Genomic DNA, 25,794 nt, shown 5'->3' with positions numbered 1-25,794 from the left:
TTATTTAGAGTATTTTTATCCCGCACCTCAGCCAAAAGGCTCTCAGAGCGGCTTACAATGTATCAATAAAGAAGACAGTCCCTACCTTCAGGCTTACATTCTAAAAAAAGACATGACACACAAGGAAAAGTGTATGGGGAGGGAAGAGGGAGAAAATATAAAGAAATTAAGGAGACTGTTTAGGCTGGTGGGAAGGCCCTGCTCCGTCCTCTCATCTCTCAATGTAGGGGCAAACCAACAGTTCCTTCTTCCCCACAAGGTGAAGATGGCAGTTAGCCCTGTGGGGGTGGGTGTCCAACTGAAGCAGGCTCTGATGGTGCCTGCCTGCTCCAGTCTCCCTCGCATCACACATGAAATAGAATAGAAACTTGAGGCACTCAGAGAGCTTCGGCTATGGGGCGATATACAAATGCAATAAATAATAACAACAACAACAACTCCCCAGGAGTTTAACAGTATGACCACCTTCTGGAGACTACCTGACAGGGCAGAGTTGAACCACAGCCAAGCAGAACCACACACCCTAAACTTGACAGGTGGGGTAAAAAGGTGCCGCAGTTTCTGGTGCTGAAGACCACCAAGGAAGCCATGAGAACTATCAGAGAGACACACATTTTCGCTGTCAATCTTGAGCAAAGGTCTGAAGTCTGACCAAAGTAAATTTAGATGAGCATTTTTGTCCAAGTTCCATTCTGGTGTTTAATAGCTACCACCACTTACTCCAATACCTTTGTATAAAGACAAAACAGACTCTAAACTGAATGGTTATGACTTAGACTATGAAAAGCATGTTTAAACAAAACAAAACAAAACTTACACCAGAGCTCATAATAGTAATTGCAGCACTGAGACTGTCCACAGCAGTGGCCTGTTTCGCAGATATAACTCTGATTGTTGATTCCTATGCAGGTTTCTTTGTCCTAGAAAGTAAGAGAGAAATAAGTTACTGATATTGGATTTTATAATGCAAGGAAGGTCCATGTATTTTAAATAAGATCCAAGATCCATTTTCTTTGCAAGGTATGGATTAACCCTGGGTTTAAATACCTGTTCAAGGTCAAAGTTGGCCTGTGGTCTACCTGTGAAGCATTCCAAGCTTTCTAACTGTAGCCCACTTTTTTTAATAGAATGAACACCGTGATGCCATAGAATGGAACAAAATAACTCAGTGAGCACTCAGTATTTCAATACGTTTTAGCTGCATCACAACTTTAAACCTATCCACTTCTCTGGTTATCAGTGTGTTCCTGTTGCTCATGCACCCCCATCACTCCTTTTCAGGCTGGATCTATACGTGCAGTAGAAAGAGGTAGGTATGAGATGGCAGAACGGATTGTACCTCTTCAAACTGCAGGCTGTGAACAAAAATTTTGAATGTTCCCTTGCATAAACACAGAAACCCTCTCTGCAAGTAGAAAGTCAGGATAGCAAATTGAGGGCTGGGCTAGAACATTTCTCCCTGTTGTGGTAGGTTTCTTCTCCAAGGAGTTTTAACAAGAGAGGAGAAGGAGGAAAGTATAGGCAGCGGGGAGAGGTGGATGTTTCAGTTATAGTATGACATGAGGATGAGTGAGGGAGCATGTAAAAATAGTATCCCCATCTTCAAATTGAAGTAATGCAGTCTAGTGTACCAGTTCTGGACTTCACCACCTTGCTACTGCATGTGTAGACTAGGTCTCATTTAGTCTCTCTCCAATCCTATAATTTCCCAAGCTGCTCCAAGCCACTTCTCCTCCCTTGCTTAACCTCTGACCCAGGGCCAGGCCTTTTATGAGTTTCAATTTTTCCAGAATTTAAATAAAGGCATTTCCCACTTGCCGTTTGTGGAATGCAGGGTCAAAGGCCTGCATTTCAACCATGTCATCTTGGCATGAAGAAGACTGTAGGACTAGCAAACTGCCCCTGCCCCTGGCAAACTGTCAATATTTAAATGGTGGCACTCGTTCACACAGTGCATTTTTATTTTCAATTCCCCCCTTTCATAGTAAAAATGAAAATGATATATGATATATGAGCCTTTTTAGTATTTTAATAAATATTTCCGAGCTTGCAACTGGATATTTGTATTTCTGTCCAATGCACTGGGATCAAAGGACTAGTAGATGTTTTGGCATTTTAACACAGAAAATGTGATCTACTATATTTCAAGTACATCATTGCTATTTCACTTTGTTGAAGTGCTTCATATTCAGCACATAGAATCAGATAATGTAATAATTAAAGTGAGGGTGATCTGAACTCATTTAGCTCAAAGTAACATTTACTGCCATATAATCTTACTCTGGAAAAATTCTTGCCTAATTAACAGTACATTTTAAAATAAAACAAGCTTTCCAATAAAATGCCTTCCTGGAATACTCTTGCAGTCTAGGACAAAAGCCAAGTGAGCCATACTTTATCGTCATCATGTAATCCTCCCTGAAGGCCAGTTCTTTGGACAGCTAAGAGATGGAAAACAACTATCACCCAATGATAACAACCCCACTGTCCAGGATGTAATGTAGGACAGAGATATCTTGGGTGCTCTAGTAATTTCTGGAGTCTTGTTTTATAGCAAACTTCCCCCACAACACTAAGATCAGCCATCTTTTTTATCAATTCTAGGAAAATTCAGGCCTGGAAAGATCCCCTTTACTAGTCATCCAAGCAGAGAAGCTATATAGGGTTCTGAGCCCACTGATCATTTGCTGTACTAATATTCCTTCAAGTCCCGAGGACACATTTTTTTACATGCACACAGGCAAGTGGCTGCAATGTTGCGGAGCAGCACAAGTCACAAGTTTTAGAATGCGCAGCAGTGAAGTAATGACTATTCACCAAGCTTAAAAACCTTAAAGAATTAGTTCCTTCCTCAAAAGCCAGATGTAAAATGGCATCTCGTGTGAAATCTACCAATGTTTTTTGTATAGTATTATTTAGCATTTGTATGTGCCTTAAGAGTGTTTAAAGCGCCACTGCAGAATAACAGCTAGAACAGTGTCAGTTGTGGACAGTGTGAAACCCACGTTCAAATTCTTGCTCAGCTGTAAGCAACTTCATCCCAACTTTACTCCCTTGAACTAACCTACCTCAGAGGGTTGTTGTGAGGATAGAAAGATAATGATTGGAGGCTTGTGGGCGGGATACTATTATGTGACTTGAGCTGCTTGGACACAGGGCAGATAAAAATGAAATTAAATGTCATTCAAAAGCCAATGTCAATTATCTTAGCAAATCTTGCAATTCTTCAGATGACAGTTTGCCTAAGAATAGCCAAGGCAAGAATTGAACCAGGGACTTGCTGGGTCACATCTTAGCCACTACAGTACACTGAACTAGGAAAAGAAAGCAGCATTTTTGCATTTTGCCAATATCTAAACCACAAGTTTAGATATAATTCACAGTGCCCAGCATGAAAGTCCATACAAATTAGCTGTAGTATAATTGGCATTATAGTGAACTTTTTAAAAGATTATTAGGAATCACTGTGCTTTTAAGGTTTTCATCTCAAAGTTTTAAAAGTACACACACACACCTGAAATGCTATTTCACAATTTCCTCTAAAATCATCATCCTGATATGCAAATAAAGTCACATACTCTGTTATCCCTAAAGGAGACTCCATCCTATTTTTGGATCCGCAGACACTCACCAATACCCACCACCTCAATAGTAGTTAGCACCCTCTACAAAAAGCCAGACATCTGGCTTCACTTTCAAAGTGCCCACATCAAAGTGCTAAGATAGTTTCTAAAAGAGGAAACATCTCCTGCATCTTCTTACACAGCAAATGGGACACTCCTCCATTTCATCCATAACAAGCTCAAAGAAACCACGTGGGATTTAGCAGGGGTTTGAACACATGCTGAAATTACCTCTTCTCTTTCAATCACAATGTTGTGCAAACTAGGACAGGCAGATTGACAAAAACATATTTAAGCTTAATTTCCCTAACGGGACGGTCATTTTCCAGGCATCCTGGAAGTCAACTGGAAAGGCTGTCAAGTAAGTGCTGAAATACAACCATGGCTAATATTCCAACTGAGATTAAGATATATCTAGGCTGTCTGTGGCCCATGAGAAGCCAGCTGCAACTGCATTCCCTTTTACTCTAAAAGATCTGGGGAGAAGAGTGTCCTGGACAATGAACAAGGCAGTCACATTCTGTACTGTCCAGACCAAGCCTGAACATCTGCCAACAGTATATGACAAAGCACTTTTCAAAACTAGCTAGTGCAGTGGGGGTATTGATAGTGGGAGGATATCAATATAAGAGTAAACAAAAAACAACATACTATGGCTTCCTTCGTTTTCCAAATCTGTCCTCCCTGAAACTCTGAAGGACCAGTTCATACATTCTACAAAGCAAAACCCAATATGGAACCGGAAACAGTCATACTTCCATCAAGCATATCTGTAGGATATCACTTTATTTCAGTTCCCAGCAGCAGAGACTCTTCTGCACGACTACCATCTTTTCACAAATCTCTATGGAAAGACTTGCTTGAATTGCTCATCATATTCATGGCCTTGGTTTGTTCCCCATGTCTTCTTTGTGTTGATTCTCTTCCTTGGGCTGCGCACTAGTGTGGTTCTCTCTGAATGCTTTTTTTTAAAAAATAAAGTCTATTTCAGAGCACCTCCAAAGCTACAGAGATAAATCCATGCGCATCACTCACTTTATACTCATCCTGCTAAGAAATATGCTGACCACTGGCTAGCTGACAAGGGCATTTGTGGACCATTGCCCAGAGATTATAGAATATGGTATCAAGCAAAGTTAACTGATGTCCAGGCTTCAATAAATCCACTATCCTTTGGAGATGAACCTGATATGTCAGCTTTTGAGACAATGCAAATGAACCACAGTGTTTGGTATCAGAGTTCCATGAAGACTATATCAGAAGATGTTCAGTGTTGGGCTTTTCCAGATGTACTGCTACCAGAAGTAAAATGATCCATTCCTTATGTGGTAAATCCTTGTTGGCACCATAGGGAAATTTGGCTTTGGTAACTAGATTTGCCTTACTATTTTTGATAGGACACATGTATTTATGTATTTGCATTTTACATTTTTAGATGTACATTAAAAGTCCTAGGAGTATACTTAAAAGTGTACCAAAAGTACTTCTTTCAAGATACCCTTTCCACACATGCATGATTTTCTGAAATAGAATCCGTTCAGATCATATTACTTTGTACTCTTTCAAGCTTTAGGAAGATTTGTTTTTTAGATCATCTGTTATTCTAGAGCTGGAGGGGAGGGGAACAAGGATGTTCGATTTGAACAGTCTCCAACTTAACATTATGGTTGGACTAAGGAATTTCAGATATATTTAGTGAACGGGGAATATTTATAAAACTTATTCATTTTTTAGGATGTGGTAACTTTTATAAATAATGAACCACAGCTTTTCAGTTGCTGATGTGAGAGAACTGACTTAAAACTATGCTTAACAAGGAAGTACAGAGTCACAACAGGTTCTCTACAAAGCTATACAAGATTCTCTCTCAAAGCTATACTTACGAGAGTTGGAAACATCATCATCATCATTATCATCATCATCAATTTATTTGTTACCCGCCTCTCCTTCTGGATCATGGCAGGGTACAATACAAATGCAAACACCATAAAATACATATAACTGATTAAATCATTTAAAACTAATACATTATTAAAAGCAGCACATTATTAAAAAGGCATCTTAAAATTCAATTGGGTAGGCCTGCCGGAAGAGATCAGTTTTTTTGGCTTTCTTAAAGTCTGGAAGACTGTTAAGTTGACGAATCTCTCCCGGCAAGCCATTCCACAAACTGGGAGCGGCAGAAGAAAAGGTCCTCTGGGTAATAGTTGTCAGCCTTGTTTTTGTTGGCTGGAGTAAATTCTTCCCAGAGGACCTGAGTGTGTGGAGCGGATTGTACGGGAGAAGGCGATCCCGGAGGTAGCCTGGACCCAAACCTTATAGGGCTTTAAAGGTGATAACCAACACTTTATACTTCACCCAGAAACTAATTGGCAGCCAGTGTAAACCATTGTATCAAATAAAAAGCTTCAGAGTGCTGTGCAAAGTTGTATAGGCTGTTTTTTAGTATTCGGGGTAAGCCAATATGGGATAAATCTTAGTGTAGTTAATAGTGTTTAGACATATACATTTGCCAGATTTTGATCCTCTCTCAGCTTAGTTTTGATCCTGGTTTATTTAAACCAACTGTAGTTAGAACAAATTATAGTTTCCCATATTCAGATATAATGGGAAATCATGGTTTGTTCAAAACTGTGACTGGAAGTATTAAATTTTCTTTCTCACGTGGAAAAAAGGAAGAAGCCTGAGTCCTGGTAATGGTAAACCATGATTTAAGCCATCTGCAAAGCAGAGCTTTTCTATTGGCAGCTTTACTGGACAGTTAAGCAGTCTGTTTAGTGACAAACTGAAAGACCTAGTTTGGACTATCATTTGAGGTGTAATAAAGCATTTGATCTTGGCTTATTATTCTGGCTCTTTAACTTACCTTAAGCCATAATTTTCCAGTTTGGGAACTCTGGCTTAATACAAGCCAGAACGTGGCATTAAAGGGGATTCTTCCCTCAACTGCTCAGCCCAGACACTCATTCCCAGCTTCATAAATCAGTTTGCCAATGTGACTTTGCAACTTTTGGCATGGTACTCTGGAGCTCATCTATATGAGTGATTTACTCTAGCACTGCTGTGTCTCAGCCTCGTTAGGGACACATGACACAGCTATCTCTTTGCAGCAACAGTGTGGTTTCCTGCCTGAAAATCCACATTTTCATAAAGGTGTTTTGCCCTGGATTTTCTTTTTGCTGTGGCTTCAAAGCGGTTCACACAGAGTGTGTCCCAATTCCTTGAAATAAATTCAGCTCAGTAAGGTGGGTGTGCCTAGTGTTATGTTTGAGTCTTAAATTACCAGTGTGGGATGCCCCTATGGACAACCATCTGTCAGGGATGCTTTAGGGTGGATTCCTGCATTGAGCAGGGGGTTGGACTCGATGGCCTTGTAGGCCCCTTCCAACTCTGCTATTCTATGATTCTATGACTTCTGTACTTTTGAAATCTCCACTTCTTCTCTGAGAACAGGCTGGTAAGCATGTCAACTGTGAAATAATTCCTATTGACTCTACTGAAGATTCCACCCCTTCGCAGCTTTAGAAGTGTGGAGGAAATAAAAAGAAAAGGGCTTGGTTGGCAGGGCTGCTGAATCCTCCTCCTCCTTCCAGGAAAGGGCCTATGTAGAACCTGGGATACCACCACTGCAGGAGAGAGGGGTGCCATGGATCCTCCACGGCACCGCCTGCTCTCAGCTCCGATGGCCAGGCTGCTCCTGCTGAGCACACTGCTCAGGGTCACTGGAAAGAGGAAGGTACATGCAGGTGCGCACACACACACACCCCTTTCCCTTGATCTGGCATTGGCTTTCACTGCCATTAAGAGCAAGGCTGAGAGAGGAGGAAGGGAAGCCTATGGGTTTGTTTCTTTTAAAGCTTGTTGATGCTGCAGGCTCTACCTAACTACCACATCAAAACAGTTTTTTTGGGTGGGGGGATATTCCACTGTAAATGGGTGCATGTACTGTGGAAGGAGCAAATACGGTTTCTTGAAAACAGAACTGAGTTACAAAGCATTTCCATTTAGATGGCTCTCTGGTCATGGTGCCATCAACATTACCTTCAAATTTATTTATTTATTTATTTATTTATTAAATTTATATACCACCCCATAGCCGAAGCACTCTGGCCGATTTACAAAAGATACAACTTCAGTAATAGAAGAAATAGCCTCATGAAGAATGCCTTCCAGTTTAAAGAAGGATCACAGCTCCCCACCCCGACCCACCTCCCAGGCCTCTAGACAGGGAAATTCCACAACAAGATCAAGTTGGATTGGAAATCTAAGCTTTATTGCTAGCATCATCTATTTCAAAAGCAAATATTGGCTAATGAATCACACAATAAAAAGCAGAGCAATGTTAAAATATAAACCTTGGTCCATCAATTTATTCAATTCATCATTTTTGGGGTGGAGGTGTTCTGAATACTGAAGTTGAGCAAATCACAAATGTTAATACTTAGCAACTTAATCACTTTGATTTCATTACTTCAGTTAAAGAATGAAAATGGAATCAAAAGATAACCTGTGGAGCAATCAACTATCTAGGTCTGTGGTGGGCAACTTGTATTCCTCCAAATGTTCTTGGACTGCAACTGCCATCAACCTTCACCATTGGCTACACTGGCTAGGACTGATGGGAATTGTAGTCCAACAAAATTTGGAGGGCCACAAGTTCCAACCTTTGATCTAAGTGGTGTATAGTTTACATAGCTGCACTAACTATGGTCACATTCTTGATTATGTAAGGTTGCAATCCTATACATGTTGAGACAGAAAAAAGTCATCAAATTCCCAGCATGCCCTAGCCAGCCAAGCTGACTGGAGGGATACTGGAAGTTGCAGGTCTTTTTTCTGTATAAATATGCATAGGATTGCTGCCTAAATCTTGTTAATGTAAGTTTTAGCAAACCGGTTTTGCTGGCATTCAGTCAACACCATAATACCATAACTAAAGGCATTCAGAGACATCACCAGAATCTGTAATTCTCTTTGTTCTCTCCAAAGAATCACATGATCTGTTTACCTTTGGTCACAACAGTCAATTCACCTTCAACATACTGCAGTAAACATCGAAAAAGGCAAATTCTTCTTTTATGCATCAATAAAACAACAAAACCTACCACAATAGTTCTGAGAGACAGAGCTGCATTTAACCAGATTTAGCCACCACAGAGTGTTACACACTCATGTTTGCTGCACTATGAGTAAAATCGTGGGATTCTCCAAGCCCTATCATCTGCCAAAATACTGCTTTTCTTCTGAAAATTAAAAGTGCCCATTTAAGTTAGATTTACTCTTTAAATTCAGATCTGGTATCAATTTGAAGCATGTCTCACCAATGCAAACCACTGATTTTTTTTTCAGTGTTATTTTCTATTATAGATATTTTAAAAGATAGGATGTGACTATTTACAAATTCATATATTCAAAATATTTATGTAACTTTAATGCTGGGCAGAGCAATTTTGATCTCCCCAGATGGCCATCTAAGGCAAGTTAGAATAGAACAGATCCACAGAAGGGTCAACAGGCCTAAGAGTATTGCCAGCAATGTTCCCATCGGTGGTAAGGCCCAAAATATGGCGCTCTGGATGGGTATTATGGAGGCCTTGGATCTGATGTCCCTGGAATTGGGCCCAATTACACACCAACTTGGAACTGTAGTTATTCTCCTTCATCCCACTGAAACTAGTGGACAATTGAAAAACATACATAGGAGAACTTAAGACAAAACCCCACTAACCCCCCACTCCGTACATAGGATTGCTCTGTAATGCATCACTAATTCTGCTTTTAAAAGTTATGAGGTTCATTATGAAGTACACTTTGTCCTAGAACATCAAGGCAAAAAATATTAGAAGGTGCTGTGAGTTAAATTAATAAGACTCCTAAATTGTATCAACCAAACTATTTCTGGGCATTTGCTTTAGTTACTTGTCCTAATCATAATCAAATAACTTCCTATTTGTTTATAATCCATTGTCTAAATGTTTTTTTTTAAAAAACAACAAAACCTACCTACTGTACAAAACCTACTGTAGCATCAAATTGACATATACTTAGCTTATATAGCATAGAGTGCTTATCATATTTATGCAGCATAGCGCTGTTTCTGCTGGACAGAAACTGCTATCGGTTGAAAGGGACAGTAACGAATAAGGCAAATACTTATGGTGCTCAGTTGTCAAACAAGAAAGTACTAACATGCACTGCTTCTGTTTTGGAAAATCTTCTAGGGAATTTTTTTAAGGGCCGAACAGGCTGTTTAAAAGGTTTTGGTAGCAATAGGGCTTGAAAACTGGAGTCTTAAGAAGGAAGCCAGGATTACTAATCAACCAGGTTAATTAGCAATCAACCAACAAGTCAACCACTTGGTTACTTTATTCCCTAATTCAGGTTCAGTATTAGGCAACGGCTATTTTAAAAGCTCATCTATATTTAATGTGTACAGCTGGGAGAAATGACAAACCTTCCTGGTTTCTGGAAAAGAAGCTGACTGGGCTCTGTGAACAATACACAGGAGCAAACGTTAGGACATAAGGAGCTAAGGAAAAGAGGAAAAGGCAAGTAAAACAAAGATAGGAAAGCAAACTGGTTTCAGATACTGGATTATCTCCTTTGAGACTTATCTTGTTCGTAAACAAGAGCTTGACAGCAGAATGCACAACTGCAATGAAAAAGGTGCCCAAATTTCCTTTAAAGAGATATGCATATATCTGAAAGATTTCTAAAGTCACATAGCTATCTGTTGCTGACGTAATTTCAACGTCAAGTGCTTCAGCAAAAATTCAACATTCTTCAGGAGAATTAAGAAACTCTCAGGGCACTTAACATACTTAACAAAGTTGAACTGCCCTGATGTTACTGATGCACTCAGTCTGTCAGACCATTTCCCTCCTCTCCACTAAAACTATGATTTGCACAGTAATCCTACTTTTATTCAGAACTATATAGATAACCTGAAATCAAGTCTACTCTGCCTGCTTCTAGTAAGCTTTGCAGTCAACTGCAAATGGTTGTTGTCCTAGAGGTAATTCTTGCCTCAATTCCAAAACATCTTTACATAAGACAAAATAAATAGATTTGGTTAAAAATAATAATCAGATAATGCTAAATTAAAGACAGCTACTTTATTTTCTTTTTTAGAAATAAAACTGCCAACAGTAAATATTCCCCCCCAAAAAAGTTCCTTAAAAAGTTCAATGGTTATTTACCCCCAAACCTCCAAACTATTAGCTATTTTCTACCCAATAAGCATAGCTAAGGTGATACAAGCAAATAATCACATATTGCTCTTAGAACAAATGACAACATTTAAATATATGGGCAGTAGAACCAGCTCCTAAACTAAGAAATTAGCAGTGTCAGAGAGATACTATCAGAAAGCAATTAGGTCAGTTCAGTTGCTACCGTTTCTCATTCTAGGCTATATTAGACATTGCAAAATTAACAGGACTTTTAAATCTCCAGGACAACAACACACCTTTAGAAATAGGTTTTTAAAAGTACAGACATTATCTGACAGTTCCTGATTTGAACTCCGGAGTACTTTTTGTTTGCTTGATATAAAGCAGAAGTCCATCAACAAAAGAAAGAAACCAAACTTTAGAAGAAAAGAGAGTTTGAAAGCTCCAAAAGCAGATTGCCATATTAGAAAAGCAAAAGCCACAGAATGCAGAGAGAAAAAACACACACATCTTCATCTTGTTCCTAAAAACCAGCTTGTTCCCCTATCTGCAGGACTGTTTTGTGTTCAGTAAAAGGCACTTCTTTTTCCTCTAAAATACACACAATGGAGAGGGGAGGGGAGATCTGAGTGGCTCTGTTTGAGGACTCAGTTGGCAAAGCAAGCAAAGTTGTTGTTTTTAAAAGCCAGAAAAACCTCATATTCTCCACCCTAACTAGTAAAAGAAACAAGCAAAAAACAAGTTACCTGCCGCAGGCCCAAAAGGAAAGGCATTCTGCATTCTCATAATCCACGCTAAGGATTTAAACAAAGGAATTTCTAAAATCCCACAATAATCATTTCCTCATCTCATACGGTCAGGCTGCATCCGCAATCCTATTTAAACCAGGGCTTCCTCGGCTAGGAATGTTAAGTAAACAGGGTCCCAGGATACAGCATGCACTCAGTCTCTGTCTCTCTCCTTCTTTCCCCTCCCCGTGACCAATCTCAGAAGCAGCAGGGCTGCCGTAGCATTTACCAAGGGGGAAGTGACATCAGTAGTAGCACCGCAAGGGGAAAAAAAAAAAAAACTTCAGACAGCTGCTGATTAACAACTCAGAGAGGCCCTACCACACAGAAGAAAATGCACAGTAAGAAAGCACTTTAGACCAGGGCGCTGGAATAATCTGACTGAAAACTACTGCGGTTGTTAACTGACTGCTTCAAAAAATTATAAGAAAAATGTCTATTTATTTATTTGATTTATATCCTGCCTTTCCACTAAAAATGGCACTCAAGGCCTCGAATAATAATAAAATGTTAATTAAGATGTAACATAAAAACATTAAAAATATACATTAAAAGAAATTAACAGTACACAACTACTTAAAAAACCCTTCAGCAACATATCAGCTTAGAAGCCAAAGGCCTTCCTCAGGAGGAAGTTCAAGAGCCTGGGGGTGGCCACTAAGAAAGTCCTCTGTTGCATCCCCACTAAATGTGGCTGTGATGGTGGCAGGACTGAGAGAAGGGCCATCTCTGAAGATCTTAAAATCCAGGCAGGCTCATATGGAAGAAGGTGGTTCCAGAAACTGGCTGGAACTCTAAACAAGAACACTCCACACCTTGTATCTTGAACTTCTTGAACAACAGCTCTCCACGCTCAAAGGCAAATCTTTTTTGAAACTGAGTGAACTTTTAAAAATTATTTGGGTTACACTATGGTGGTCTGCCATTTAAAAGGAAAATGATTTTAAAAGTGCACTTGGAAGCACCTAATAATAATGTAGTTGCTTGGACACCAGCCATTATATTCCTTTGCAGTAGTTTCCTGGTACACTTACTTTGATACTCACCTTGGCAGTTGTGTTTAGTTTCGCAAAATGCATTTGGTGGGCATTCCTGATTTATTCTCTATTGTAGAGACCTTGTTACATTCATGCCCTGGTGACCTCTAGACTGGACTACTATAACATGTTCTACACACGCCTGGCTTTGGAAATCTGTCTTGGAGCATAAACTGGGACAGAATGCCACTGCCTGCTTGATAACGAGTGTTACCTGAGGAAAACATACTAATTCTGAAATATATGTGTTACTTACTAGCTTGTTTCCAAGCTTGATGCAAATTCCTGGTTTTGACCTTTAAATCTCCACACTGCTGAGGCTTTATCTTAGGAAACGCACTGTGCCAGTTTGCATGTCACACTAAGCCATAGTGGGTTAATCAACCCTTAGGGATTAGGGGTGAATGCAGATGGCCATTTTGCATATTCAAGCTGTGACCTACTCTCGACGAGTTCGGTCAACACAGTAAGCCATGCCGCTGAGGGTAATTACGCACACATTTTGACCCAGTTCGGACAATCGCGAGAGCAAGAGAAACTATTGTGGCTTCTTCTCCCGCTCCTGCATGTGCTAAGACAGCGATTTGCAAAATTACCTGTGATGCAGCAGGGGTTGCCGTGTTGTCTGAACCCAGTGCTGTGCACGGTAGGGATGGCTTCTTACCTACACCACAACCCATGGCTTGTAGTAGGGGTTGTAGCATAGGTAAGAAGCGACCCCTATCGAGCAGTGTGACAGGTTCAGACAACACAGCAATCCACACTGCATTGCAGGTAATTATGCAAATCACCGTTGTGCATGCAACACATGCAGGGGCAGGAGAAGAAGCCATGACAGCTTCTTTCACTTCTGTGATCATCTGAATACAGCAACTGTGGTTAACAAGCCACTGTGGGTCATTAACTGCACTGGATAGTGTGCAAACTGTGAATGTTCAGGATGTGGCGGGCAGTTGCTACAGCTTATCATGATGTCAAACTCAGTAAGGGTGGGTTGTTGGCACGATTAACAAACCACCTACAACCCATGGGCTGTTTTAGGAATGCTCATTCAATAATAAACCAGTAAGAATTTGTGTATTTTCCTTCTAGATCTTATTCTTTTTTGAAAAGCAACTTGCAGTGGCACAATCAAAGTACCTTCCCAATGGGGTCACTGCTAGGTGCTCAGAAGTTTTAAAGCACAGCTCCCAGGACACAAATTTGCACATGCTAATTTATATCTATATATGCAAATTTAGGGTGATCAAGATTGACTTACATTTCACAGAAGTCAAAGCAGGAAAATTAATTTCCCATTCAAATCATTCAAAATAAAAGCAATACTTCAATTAACTGGCACCCCATCCTGAGATCATCCCAAATGAGTAGTTTCCCTTCCATTACAATTAATTAGTAATGCCTATGAACAGGCATGAAAAACTGCACAGGAAAGAGTGGCTGGTAGTATTTTTCTATCACCCTTTCATTCATCCTCCCCAAAAGATAGCAACAGAGATTTAAAAATTAAACAAAGCTAATCCAAAAACAAGCAAAGGGTGAATTGGGGTCATACCTCCCTGTGATTAATTTCCTAATTCTCACCCGGATCATGATCCAAAATTTAATAAATTCTACTCCACTTAAATTATCCTCATCCAATCATCACTGATAATAAATTAAATTAAAAAGAAAAATTAAAAACAAAATAAAACAAAGAGGTAAACAATTTTATCCAGGCGGTTCAAAATGCTCAGAGGATGATGCATGAAAGAGTATGGGCGAGAAGAGTACAGTGGTGGAGGGAAAGGAAAGTGAGTAAGGAAAAAGATAAGGAAGAAGAGTAAAGGGGAAGGCTAAAAGGGTTGGGATTGGGGAGGAGACAGGGAAAAGATGGAGCAAGGATTGAGCAGCATGGAGAAGACAGAGGGAGTTTTGAAAGGAGAGACAGTGAAAGACAAATAAATGCTCAAACACACAGATTGGGTTCAGATGTTAACCCATAATAGGTTAAATAAAGTAAGCCAACCCATGATAGCTTAGTGTGTCCTCTGTGACTCTTTTCCCAACCATCTTTTCCCCAAAATAAACCACCCTGGGAACCCCCAATCTGCAGTGAGGGTTACTTTACCTATTGTGGGTTAGAGTTTTGCCTGTTGCGCCAATGTAGGTTATGGAGATCACCTACAGAGCTGCTTGACAAAAATGCTGTCATCACTCTGCTCAAGCAATCTCTGAGGAAACTTGTTTTCCTGCTACATTCGTCTGTGTCTCTGACTCCAAATAAGTCCCCCCCCCCCATGCAATTCTCAAACGGTTTCTTGCGTGGATAAATACTCACTCACTTTTCCATTAAAATGTAAAGCCCCACATTTATCCAGTAGTGCACGAGGTGGCTGTCCAAAAGGGGAACCTGTATATTAAATTTTGTCCCATTCCTGCAAACTTTCAAGGAGTTGGAGATCATTCCCTTTTGGAGTATTGTAAGCATCCTTCCATTCCAGTTTACCACTTTTCAACTCAGCATTGGAGGAGGGGGTAGGAGAGGGAAGAGAATGGAAGCAAACTGTCTGTTTCACGTGTAGATAAATCCTCACTTTTCTGTAAACTTTCAAGGAGTTAGAGCAGCAAGATAATTAACGGGTACTGTTCAACATTATGCCAGTACTTCTACAGCTACACTAGCTGCCAGTCCATGACTTGACCCGATTCAAAGTTCTGGTATTCAAACCCCTAAATGGCTTGGGGCCAGGTTATCTGAATCATTGCCTTGTCCCATATGTACCTGCCCAGACCATAAGATCATTTTCCAGGATCTTTCTCCATGAGCCCCTGTTAAAGGAAGTGAAGCCAGTAGCTACCCGGAAGAGGGCCTTTTCTGCTGTGGCACCATGGCTGTGGAATGAGCTCCCTAGAGAAGTTCACCTAGTACCTACATTGTACCCCTTTCGATGCCAGTATTCCTAGTATTCTAGCATTCTAATGTTTTAGCTCTGCTGTTTTAAATGTATTTTAAATCTCTGCCTTGCTGCTGGATTTTATTCTGATTGTACTCTTATATTGATTTTTAAGCTCCCATATTTTATATTTATGCTGTACCTTATGGTTTTAATTTTTGTGACCTGGCCAGAGGTCTTTGGCTATTGGGCGATACAGGAAGAAATTAAGAAATAAACAAACAAACCACGATGAAACAAGATGCTGTCACAGGGGGGTTGGTTGGCATTGGAGAGGTGTGGGAAGCAAAGACAAACAGATTCAGTGTTTAAGCACCATGGTCCAGGCTTAGCAACACCCCTATTTCCCAATTCAGAGGGATGCTAAAGTATTCTCAACATTGCTGTCCAAAATGAATGATCAGTACTGCTTGTTCAAAAGGGGATTCTATACCTAGGCCATAGTGCACATCTCAAGTTTCTTACCAGTGAAACATTGTTTCTCAAAAACTGTTTTCTTTTAAGTAGTGGAGTACAGCAAGTTCCAAAGGAATAGAGATGAGAGGAAAGAAAGTGATCTAAATTTAACTGTGCTATACCTCTACTTTAAAAGTTCAGCAATCTTTTTTGTGCTTCTCTTAAATCAGCAGCTGTTCTCGCCTGTCACATGCCAGGGCTAGAAGCCTCACCACTCCCATGTCTGGACACATTGAGTACATACTTATCAGAGACTGGGAAGTTTCCCCTTCTGTTTGAGTTTTAAGTTTTAGACTTCTTTAAAAATCAATTGCTCTAAGGTTACAAAATTTTGCATTAGACCCACATAGGCTCCTTAACTTAAATGTAGCATGTTAAGTACTATTACTTTCCCTAAAGTTATTGGAAATTCAGTTAAACTCAGTTGAAGAATGCAAAGAAAGAAAGAAAAAGAAAGCCATCAGCTCAGTGTACAAACACAGCTGATATATTAACCATAATTGACTCTTAAATTAAGAGATTGGGAGTGGGCCATAGGATTCCTCCTCCTCTCACTGGCACACATTTCTCCTCTCCCTGTCTTAACCATTGTTCAGTATTACATCAATACCAGTACTAGCCATGGTCAATACTACCCAGCTTAAAATCCCCTCTTTTTGCATGCCAAAGCACACACTGGCTGCATTTGCACTGAAAATAACTAAGCAATCTGGAGAATCCTGGGTTATTGTTCACGAGTTGTGTGCTGGTACCCTTTTGCTCAGCACCTCTTACCAGCAGAAGCAGCTAAACTAACCAGGAATCAAAAAGGTTAAGATGTCATCCAAACCTGAACACTTGGCCTGTTGCATCCCTTACTCAATTTGGACAACACACAAAGCTTTAGATTCCTGGCTAGTTTAACCGCTTCCTCTGCTGGGAGCAGCCAAGCAGGAGCAAAAGAGAGCTACATACTAGTGCATGCAGCTCGTGAACAGTAGGTCAGGATTCTCTAGAATTCTGGTTTATTATTCCATCTAAGCTCAGTCAGTATTTGCTCCTTTGAGCTGAGAGCGCTTTTACCCCCTCCAATTGTTTTCCCTCCTCTGCCCCCCTCATACCCTTTGTTGCTGGTAGGAATGGTGCAGGTGGTCCAGCTAGGGCTCAAGGCCCAGTGAGAAATTGCTGGCTCAGCTCTCCAGACACTAGTCCATGCAGCCCTACACTTGCCCAACTAAGTGCACACCATGTTGGGCAAGCGCACAGACTCCCAATCCTTCACTGAGCTGCCATTTTGCATAATAATAGTGGCTTGGCCTTATTAGTAAAGGTCCATTTGTGCAAATGGTAGTCATAAAGGGCCTTATAATCTTGCATCAATGGCTCCTTTACAGTTGCCATTTGTGTAAATGGGCCTTTAGGAGAAAAGTCAAGCTGTCATTTTTACACAAGCCATCATTTTTACACAAAATGGCAGCTTGGCGAGGGATGAGGCAGCCACATGGCGAGCAGGGTCAGTCAGGTGGGGGTCTGGTAAGCAGTGCGTGACCTAAACTAGAGTGAGTTCACCCATCCTTACTTACTGCTTTTTCTGTTTCCTATTCATAGTGTTTCTGCAACCTCATTTGATACTCTATTTTTTCTGCACCGTTACAACACTATCCTATGCCTTACCAAAGGTCTCTCTTGTTCTCTTTCCCTCCACAGGTCTTTCTGCAGCTCATGTTACCTCCTTTTCAAGGAGTGCTCTTTTCTCTGAGCTCATCTCTTTCTTTTTTCTCTTTTCTCAACACTCATCTTTCTTTTCTCTCATGTTTCTGTATCTTGGCTCTGCCCATTATCTCTATGTCATCTTGCTAAGTTCAGTGGCAACAGCACGCAAAGCTTTCATTCTTCTAGCACTTCAGACACAGAAAGGCATATCACAGGAAGCTGCCTTACACGAAGTCAGACCGACCATTTGTTCATCAAGCTCAGTAGGCTGACTGGAAATAGCTCTCCAGGGTCTGGGGCAGGGGGCATTGCCTGGACATGCCAAGGATTCAACCTGGAACTTACTGCAGGCAAAGCTCAATGCTAGAGGACATGCTATGGCCCATCCTTGACAAGTGGGCTGTGTGTCATCCCTGGCTGCCATACTTCCAATTGCCTCTGAATTTAGGCAGGAGGTGATCCAGAACTTCTCTCATTCCTATTTTGAGGGTTTTTAGCAGGACTTAAATATTCCCACAAGAGAAGTAGGAAAGAACTGAAAATAATAGGCATCTGGAATTTCCCTGGAGGTAACAAATAATCAGGGAACAGGCTGCAAGCAGCCATGGGCCTTACATGATACAGGCCTGAGCTAAAGAATACCATTTGTGCATCCAGTTAGGATTTCACATGAACTTCATATGCAATTCCTCCTCCCTAGAGGCCCCCAAATGCTTGCAATATATTTCCCAGGCTTTAACCCCTCTTTATTTGTGCCTGGCTTTTGAGAAACGGGTACAGAAGCTAGATGTGAAAGAAAGATGAGGCTTCTGTACTTTTAATAGCTGTGTAGAGCCCAAATATAGTAGAGCTGCAAAAAAATAGATACTAGTTATGTTTGGTCAGGCTGTTCACACATCAGAAAGCAAGCCAAAAGCACCCTGAAAATGTCTTTTGAGCATCTGTTATGTTATAGAAGCTATGCCCTCAGGTGAAAAGATATGAAAAACTAATCTAGAAAAACAGCTAATATTATAATGTTTCCAATGCTTCAAAACGTTGTATTTCAGAATAAACATTTTATAAAAATAGACGAGGTATACTACATTGATTTCCAAAAAGAAACGGTATAAACTGAATTATACCAATCTAAAGAATAGCCAATTTCAGATACAATTATATAACTGTGTTGACACAAATGGATACTTTTAAAGTTGGGTGCAGAAATCAGGCATGAAAGTACCTGATGCTGCAGCACTGCTAAAACTAAACAGTTGTGCATCTGACCAGGGATGGGGTTATGGGGAGCCCAAGTAAAAGTAGGGCATAACTTTCATTTTTGTTTGAATGGTCCAGTTAAATAGGGAAGTTCAAGAAGCACAGAATACTGTATGTTGATAGCAGAGTATGAAATGTCCTTTAAATACCTTGATAGGGACAGCACGCTGTTGCTCAATTTAAAAGAAAGACAAAAGTCTGTACTGCTATTCTTCAGTACTGTATACATTTTATTTGCTCTGTATAGCGCAAGACAGATACGTTACACTGATAATAATTGAACTAGTGCAGGAAGTGATGCCAGCCCATTGCTATAGTGAGTTACCTTCAATGAGCAGCAGAATGCACTCTCAATATGGCAGTGTCCTGGTCACCCCATCTGTAACCATGGCACCCAAGGCCTTCTCAGAGCACTTAGGTCCTCAGTCATTTCCTTTTGTCACATTTCAAAGGTTTTAGTAATTCCATCATGTTAGATCTGATGTTTATTGTGCTCAATGCAGCATGTGAACACAGCTTATGACAAAGACAAGCTTTTCCCTCAAATCCAGTCAGGTAATGCATTTTCATTGAGATTTTAGGATCTCCAAATCCTCCTCTACACCCACCTGCTGATCCTATAATTAAATTGTTCTTAGATGTATGTCCTGGACTTGTGGAGCTGAAGAGATACACAGAGTCACCAAACATGAGATCACTGTAATACCTTCTAGAGCCATTTAATTTTCAGCTCAAAGCTGTCGGTGACCTAAAGTATAAGAATATATTGAGATTCAACTTAAAATCACAAGAAAAAAAGCTTTATGCATTGGAATCAAAATGGTAATACTGTGACACATTACAGTCATAAATGAAACATTTAAACCTCGCAAAGTATTCTAGCATTGTTAATGAAGGTTATAAGCCAGCCAAAACTAAGCATATGCATAACCCCATCCCCCTGAAATAAGTGGGTATTTATATTTGTATCATGTCCAAAATATTTGATTTTTAAACTTATCTACCATGTTGTTAATACTCATGTAAATGTCAAAAGTGAGTTAATACTCATAATGATACTACACATCAAGCTATGGAACTTTGGGAGATTTGACTAACATTTGACATAGATCAAATGGAAAGCCAGCCAACACAAGAAGAAATCCTTCATCCTTCTATTCAAATATCATCAGTTCACAGGATTTGCAAGGTGAGGGCAGGGCCCATTTTTGTGCTTATAACTCATGGCAACAAAGATCCAGTGGCATTCCATGGTTGCCTTGTGGGCCTGAGGCTGAGTAAGCCACTTGCCTCTGCCTTATCTGCTCAGTGCCCTTCTCAATGCCACTCCCAGTAAGAAATAACAGTGAAGAAAATTTATTAAGGCGTGACCTTTTACTCTTCCTTACACCTGCAATCTTTTATTCTTCCTTGTGCCACAGACTCTACAGCATCAAAAATACACCAAGAGGTGGGGACAGACGGACAGGACCGCACGCTTGAGAACTGGGCAAAAGAGAGAAGGGATGGGGCTTACTTGCAGCAAAAGCAAAGGTCAGAGCAAACGTTGACTCGGTTCGGATGACACATTAGTCAATAGTGGACTATTTAAGCAACTGTTGCTTAAATAGTCCCCTGTTGACTAACATGTAATCTGTTGGGGGAAAAACACCCCACGGGTAGTTATTTCTAGAAATAACCAACGGAGATAACCAACAATTTGCAGAGTTGATTATCTGCACAACTGTTGATAATCATGTCATGTGGCGGGATCCCTGGATTATTTCCCATGCTTACAGTGTCACAAGGCAAAAGCGGCAGAAACTCCTGGCACTCTTGCCCAGCAGGGCTCTATCGGCATGGGAAATAATCCTGTCCCGGGAAGCATTTGGTGAGCTGCTAATCATCACATCTCTTGGTGGGGTGGTGCGATCAGGGGCTCCCCATGTGCTTCTCAGGACAGGTACATGCTGTTCCTGCTTGGACACCAATGATCGCAGCGCCCTATGTGTTCCCAGGGACGTGCACATCCCTTGCTCCCCCCACCCTGTGATCCATCTGGAGATCAGCTCGAGAGAATGGAAAAAGCTCTTTCCATCCTCTCGAGCCGATTTCCAAATAGATTGTGCCGGGGGGGGGGGGCATGAATGTCTCCCGCAGCTTGACATGCAACGCCAAACCATGGGATATCCTTCCACCAATATCAGGACCGGGGGCGCAAGGATCTGTCCTACAGCCGTGACAAGCAGAAGAGATGCTTGCGCATCCTGTCCCCATTCACACTAGAAGGTCACGGGATGCGCAAGCATCACCCCTGCCACTTTGCAGCAGCAGGAGTGATGCTTGTGCATCCCATCCTCCTTCTCACGTGGCAAACGGAGAATGGCTGCACAAGCATCTCTCCTGCTCATCACAGCTGCAGGACAGATCCTTACACCGGTGCAGTGCTTCTCCCTTCCTGTCAGGGCCTCCGTGTTGCTATAACCGCCCCCTTCCCTGTTGCTATAGCGCCAAAAGGGAAGGATGAGTCAGCGCCAAGCACCTTCATCCCGTCAGGGGATCAATTGGCTCAGTACCAACGTGTCCTTCACTGGCAGATGGATCTCATCCCTTGACACACAGGGAGACTGTTCTGCACCTTGTTGCTTTTGCGGTGGGCATGCACAGAGGAACACTCACTGCGCCCGCCGCAGAAGCACCAAGCTGCAGAACTGTCTCCCTGTGTGTCAGGGGATGTGATCCATCTACCAGAGAAGGATGTGTCAGCACCCACATGACATTTCCAATCACTGTCAGGAGATGGGATCAATGTGCCGCCTCCTTTCTCCTGCAACGGCCGAGGGACATCTCCATGTGCTGCACCTCTCCACCCCTCTACACTCCTCTGCACAGAATGGTGGCGCCTTGATAAGGTAAGCAGGAACCAGCACTGCCATTCAGAGGGGAGGGCGCAGGGAGGAAGAGACAAATTGTCAACGGAGTGTGAATACTCCATGCATGACTACTTCTGTGTCACCCAAGTGCAGCATGCAAATAGTCATCCGTGGAGTAGACTATTCACACTCTGTTGACTAAAGTGTCGTCCAAACACAGCCACTGTCTACCTTACTGTCAGCAAAAGCTGGCTATACCATCAGTAGCTGAAGAATTCCAGTAGAAGAAAAGTGAAAAAAGAATGCTAAATGTAAAAAGGGAGATGAAGACAGGGTTGAATTGAGGAAGGAAGCAGACACAGACAGAAAGTGTTTGGTATGTTCAAGTTCTGTACTCATTCTTTTCTCCTCCATGGCTGCTGTTTCTGTCTCCAACTATGACTGGGAGATCAATGAAGGGAGAAAGAAAAGAAACACGTGTGTGTAAAGCATATAGGGATATGTATGATGCTAGATTGAAGATTCAAGAGAGGACAAGGCAGCTTTGTTTCTCCTCACAGATGCCATGATACACCCAAATCCAATCAGCTTTGTGATGCTATTCCATTCATTACATGATTCCTAATTGGCTGGGATCACATAATATAGAAAAATAATGTTAGACAACCTGCCAGATTAGCAGGAGATCAGGACTATGACTATATATGAAAAACTGCTAACGTTCTTGGAGTTATAACATGTTTGGGAAACATTCCAGTTCCGTCAAGACAAATGTTAAGAGGCAAGAATTTGGTATAGCTCTAGTGGCCACAATGAATTCCTAGAACTGTAAGTGTTCACTTTGACACACACGGTGGACAAGTGACAGTTGTCTGCTACACTAGGCATGCAACAACTCTTAGAAATATATTTCTTTATTGCACTAGCCACTAAAAACCTAGGTCAAATAATGCTTTGCGGTGCTTATAGAAAATGTTGAGGCCCAGGTGCTGACAAAACTCTAGAAAAATAGTTCCATGGCTTTGGGGCAGCCACTAAGCACAATTCACTTGCTGCCTGGACTAGGGACACAAGGTCCAGTTACAATTGATCTTAAAACATCATGAAGGGGAAAACGTATTCAGGACCCAAGCCTGCTGATTAACACCACTGCAAACTACCCAAACCTTTCTGCAATGTTCTTCCATGATAGGCAAAGAGTTATAAAGTTGATTCCCCCTATTTATTTTATGTTCAACTAGTTGGTCAATGCTCCATCAGGTTCTGAGTCAGAAAAAGTACTCTTGGATGTATTACATGCAGGTAGCCATGGGACAACTTAAGCCACTGAAGTTCAGAAGAGTCCCTTATCTGAACAAAGCACATCAGAAAGTGCATTAATCATGTCCAAATATGTGCCCTGGGTCAATCTACTGTAACTCCAAGTCTTGCAGAAATTTCTAGTATATTTACTCAACACTAAAAAAAAAAAAACACCTAGCAAGGCATAGATGGTTTCCAACATTTTGCATCCAAGGGTATGAAGTGGTGATTTGATGCATTCCAGACCACTGCTTTTATCAGCCAGCTGTCCCAAGAGAGAACATTAACTCCCTTTGATCCTCTGGCGGGTGATCATTAAGCCTTTAGACAAATGCAGAAAATCCCAACATTATCATCACTACTAAAATGTCGTTCTGAAGATCTGAGCCACACATACATGTAAGCCATCTTGCCTACTTTGTTTTACAAAATCTAAGGCAGGTAGCCAACAGCTGATTTCACCAAGACTCACTCGCTTAGTCTTCCACAGACTTGTCACTATGAACATAAATGGTAAAAGCCATTTTTACAGTTAAGATCACAGTTTAAATTTGTATCATTCAATAATATGTGATTAATATTTTTGTCCCATATTACAGAACAATTTTACTTCCTATCTTCCACAAATGTAGGATGTCTGAGGAAGATGGGAGTGGGAGGTACTGCTCTGCAGTGGTTCCACTCTTTTTTGGCGGGTCGGATACAAAAGATGGTGCTTGGGGAACATTGCTCGGCCCCGTGGACTCTCAAGTATGGGGTCCCACAGGGGTCGGTTTTGTCCCCCATGTTGTTTAACATTTACATGAAGCCGCTGGGTGCGGTCATCCGGAGCTTTGGAGTGTGCTGTCATCAGTATGCTGACGACACACAGCTCTATTTCTCCCTTTCATCTTCAGCAGGAGAGGCTGTGGATGTGTTGAACCAGTGCCTGGCTGCGATAATGGACTGGATGAGGGCTAATAAACTGAGACTCAATCCAGACAAGACTGAGATGCTGTTAGCAGGTGATTCCGCTGACAGGATGGGGGGTGTTCTACCGGTTCTGGATGGGATTGCACTCATCCTGAAGGAGCAGGTTCATAGCTTGAGGGTTCTTTTAGATCCATCATTGTCACTTGAGGCTCAGGTGACCTCAGTGGCACGGAGTGCCTTCTACAAACTCCGGTTGGTGGCCCAGCTACGCCCCTATCTAGACAGGGATAACCTGGCTTCAGTTGTCCATGCTCTGGTAACCTCCAAGTTAGATTACTGCAATGCACTCTACGGAGGGCTGCCTTTGAAGACGGTTCAGAAGCTGCAGCTCGTGCAAAATGCAGCGGCCAGATTGATTTCGGGAACCAGAAGGTTTGACCATATAACACCTGCTCTGGTCTGCTTGCACTGGCTGCCTGTATGTTTCCGAGCCCAATTCAAGGTGCTGGTTTTGACCTATAAAGCCTTACACAGCTTGGGACCACAATACCTGATGGAACGCCTCTCCCGACGTGAATATACCCAGTCACTACGTTCAACATCTAAGGTCCTCCTCTGGGTGCCTACTCCGAGAGAGGCTCGGAGTGTGGCAACAAGGGATAGGGCCTTTTCGGTGGTGGCCCCCAGACTGTGGAACGATTTCCCTGACGAGGCTCGCCTGGCGCCAACACTGCTATCTTTCCGGCACCAGGTTAAGACTTTCCTCTTTGCCCAGGCATATGGCGACACATCTTAATCACCCACATGTTTAGTTTTTTAACGGTTTTTAATGCTTTATGTGTATATGTTCTGTGTTTTAGAATTTTAAATTTTGTATACTTGTTTTTATCAATTTTAGAATTTCTGTAAACCGCCCAGAGAGCCCTGGCTATGGGAGCGGTATATAAGTGTAATAAATAAATAAATAATAAATAAGATGGCAAGGACATTTTTTTCCTGTTGCATGGGGCAATGTTAAGATGCAATGCTCATATGGTGATTTATCTTTCAAAACATTCACTACAATTTTTCACTTGCACAAGTTTCAAATCTACTTTTCAGCACTTGTATTAGTCCAATAACTCATCTCCTCATAAAACTTCTTTCTCATGATACATGCATTCTTCCCAGTAATCTTACTGTTTAATAAATATACATCCAAACTGGTGTCAAGTGCTCAAATTATGGGTGAAATACAGTGGAGACTCTTAATGAAACCTACAAGCACCACCCCCAACTCTCCACAATCATTCAGTCTATATGCCAATAGCAAACTCAATTTTCTGAGTGCTGGTCCTTTCATAGCTAAAACAGCCACACACACACATATGCACAAGAGGGAGGAATCAGCAGGGGAAACCTCAAGATCTGAAGAAGTACAAGGGAGAGGGATCTGTCCAGGTATATTATTGTAGACCATTAGTTTTCACATCCTAATGGGGTGATTATAAGACAACAGATTATTCTTCACCTGCTACTTCCCAATAATCTCCAATAAGAGCCACAGGAATTTGCACCCAACTTATTGTCCAAATTGACAATAAGTTGACAACAAATTGTCACATAGCAGCATCCATTCCATCAGGCTGCAGCAGAGGGAGATGGGGGGTGCAGGTCATTCCATCAGCTCTGCTGAAAGCCTGGGCTCCTCCTCTCCCTGAACTGTTCCCATTTCAGCCAGTCATTATAAGAACTACTATTTAACTTTACGACTTGGTGCCTGAGTTT

At 41.5% G+C, this 25,794-nt stretch overlaps 1 protein-coding gene across 3 annotated transcripts in view; it reads right to left on the bottom strand.

Annotated features, from left to right (window-relative positions):
- Positions 1-25,794, bottom strand: part of WBP1L (WW domain binding protein 1 like) — a 79,538-nt gene that overhangs the window by 16,929 nt on the left and 36,815 nt on the right. For 2 of the 3 annotated variants that reach the window (XM_063132578.1, XM_063132576.1), the window contains exon 2: positions 818-920. In XM_063132578.1, the coding sequence (XP_062988648.1) occupies positions 818-920 (103 nt within the window). Of the gene's footprint in view, positions 1-817; positions 921-11,541; positions 11,787-25,794 lie in introns of those variants that run through there. The other variant, XM_063132579.1, reaches the window with a different exon arrangement.

The sequence above is a fragment of the Elgaria multicarinata genome, chromosome 8 (assembly GCF_023053635.1).
Source record: "Elgaria multicarinata webbii isolate HBS135686 ecotype San Diego chromosome 8, rElgMul1.1.pri, whole genome shotgun sequence".
Lineage (NCBI taxonomy): Eukaryota > Metazoa > Chordata > Lepidosauria > Squamata > Anguidae > Elgaria > Elgaria multicarinata.
The sequence above is the reverse complement of the archived record's forward strand: the minus strand, read 5'-3'. Positions and strand labels throughout refer to the sequence as shown.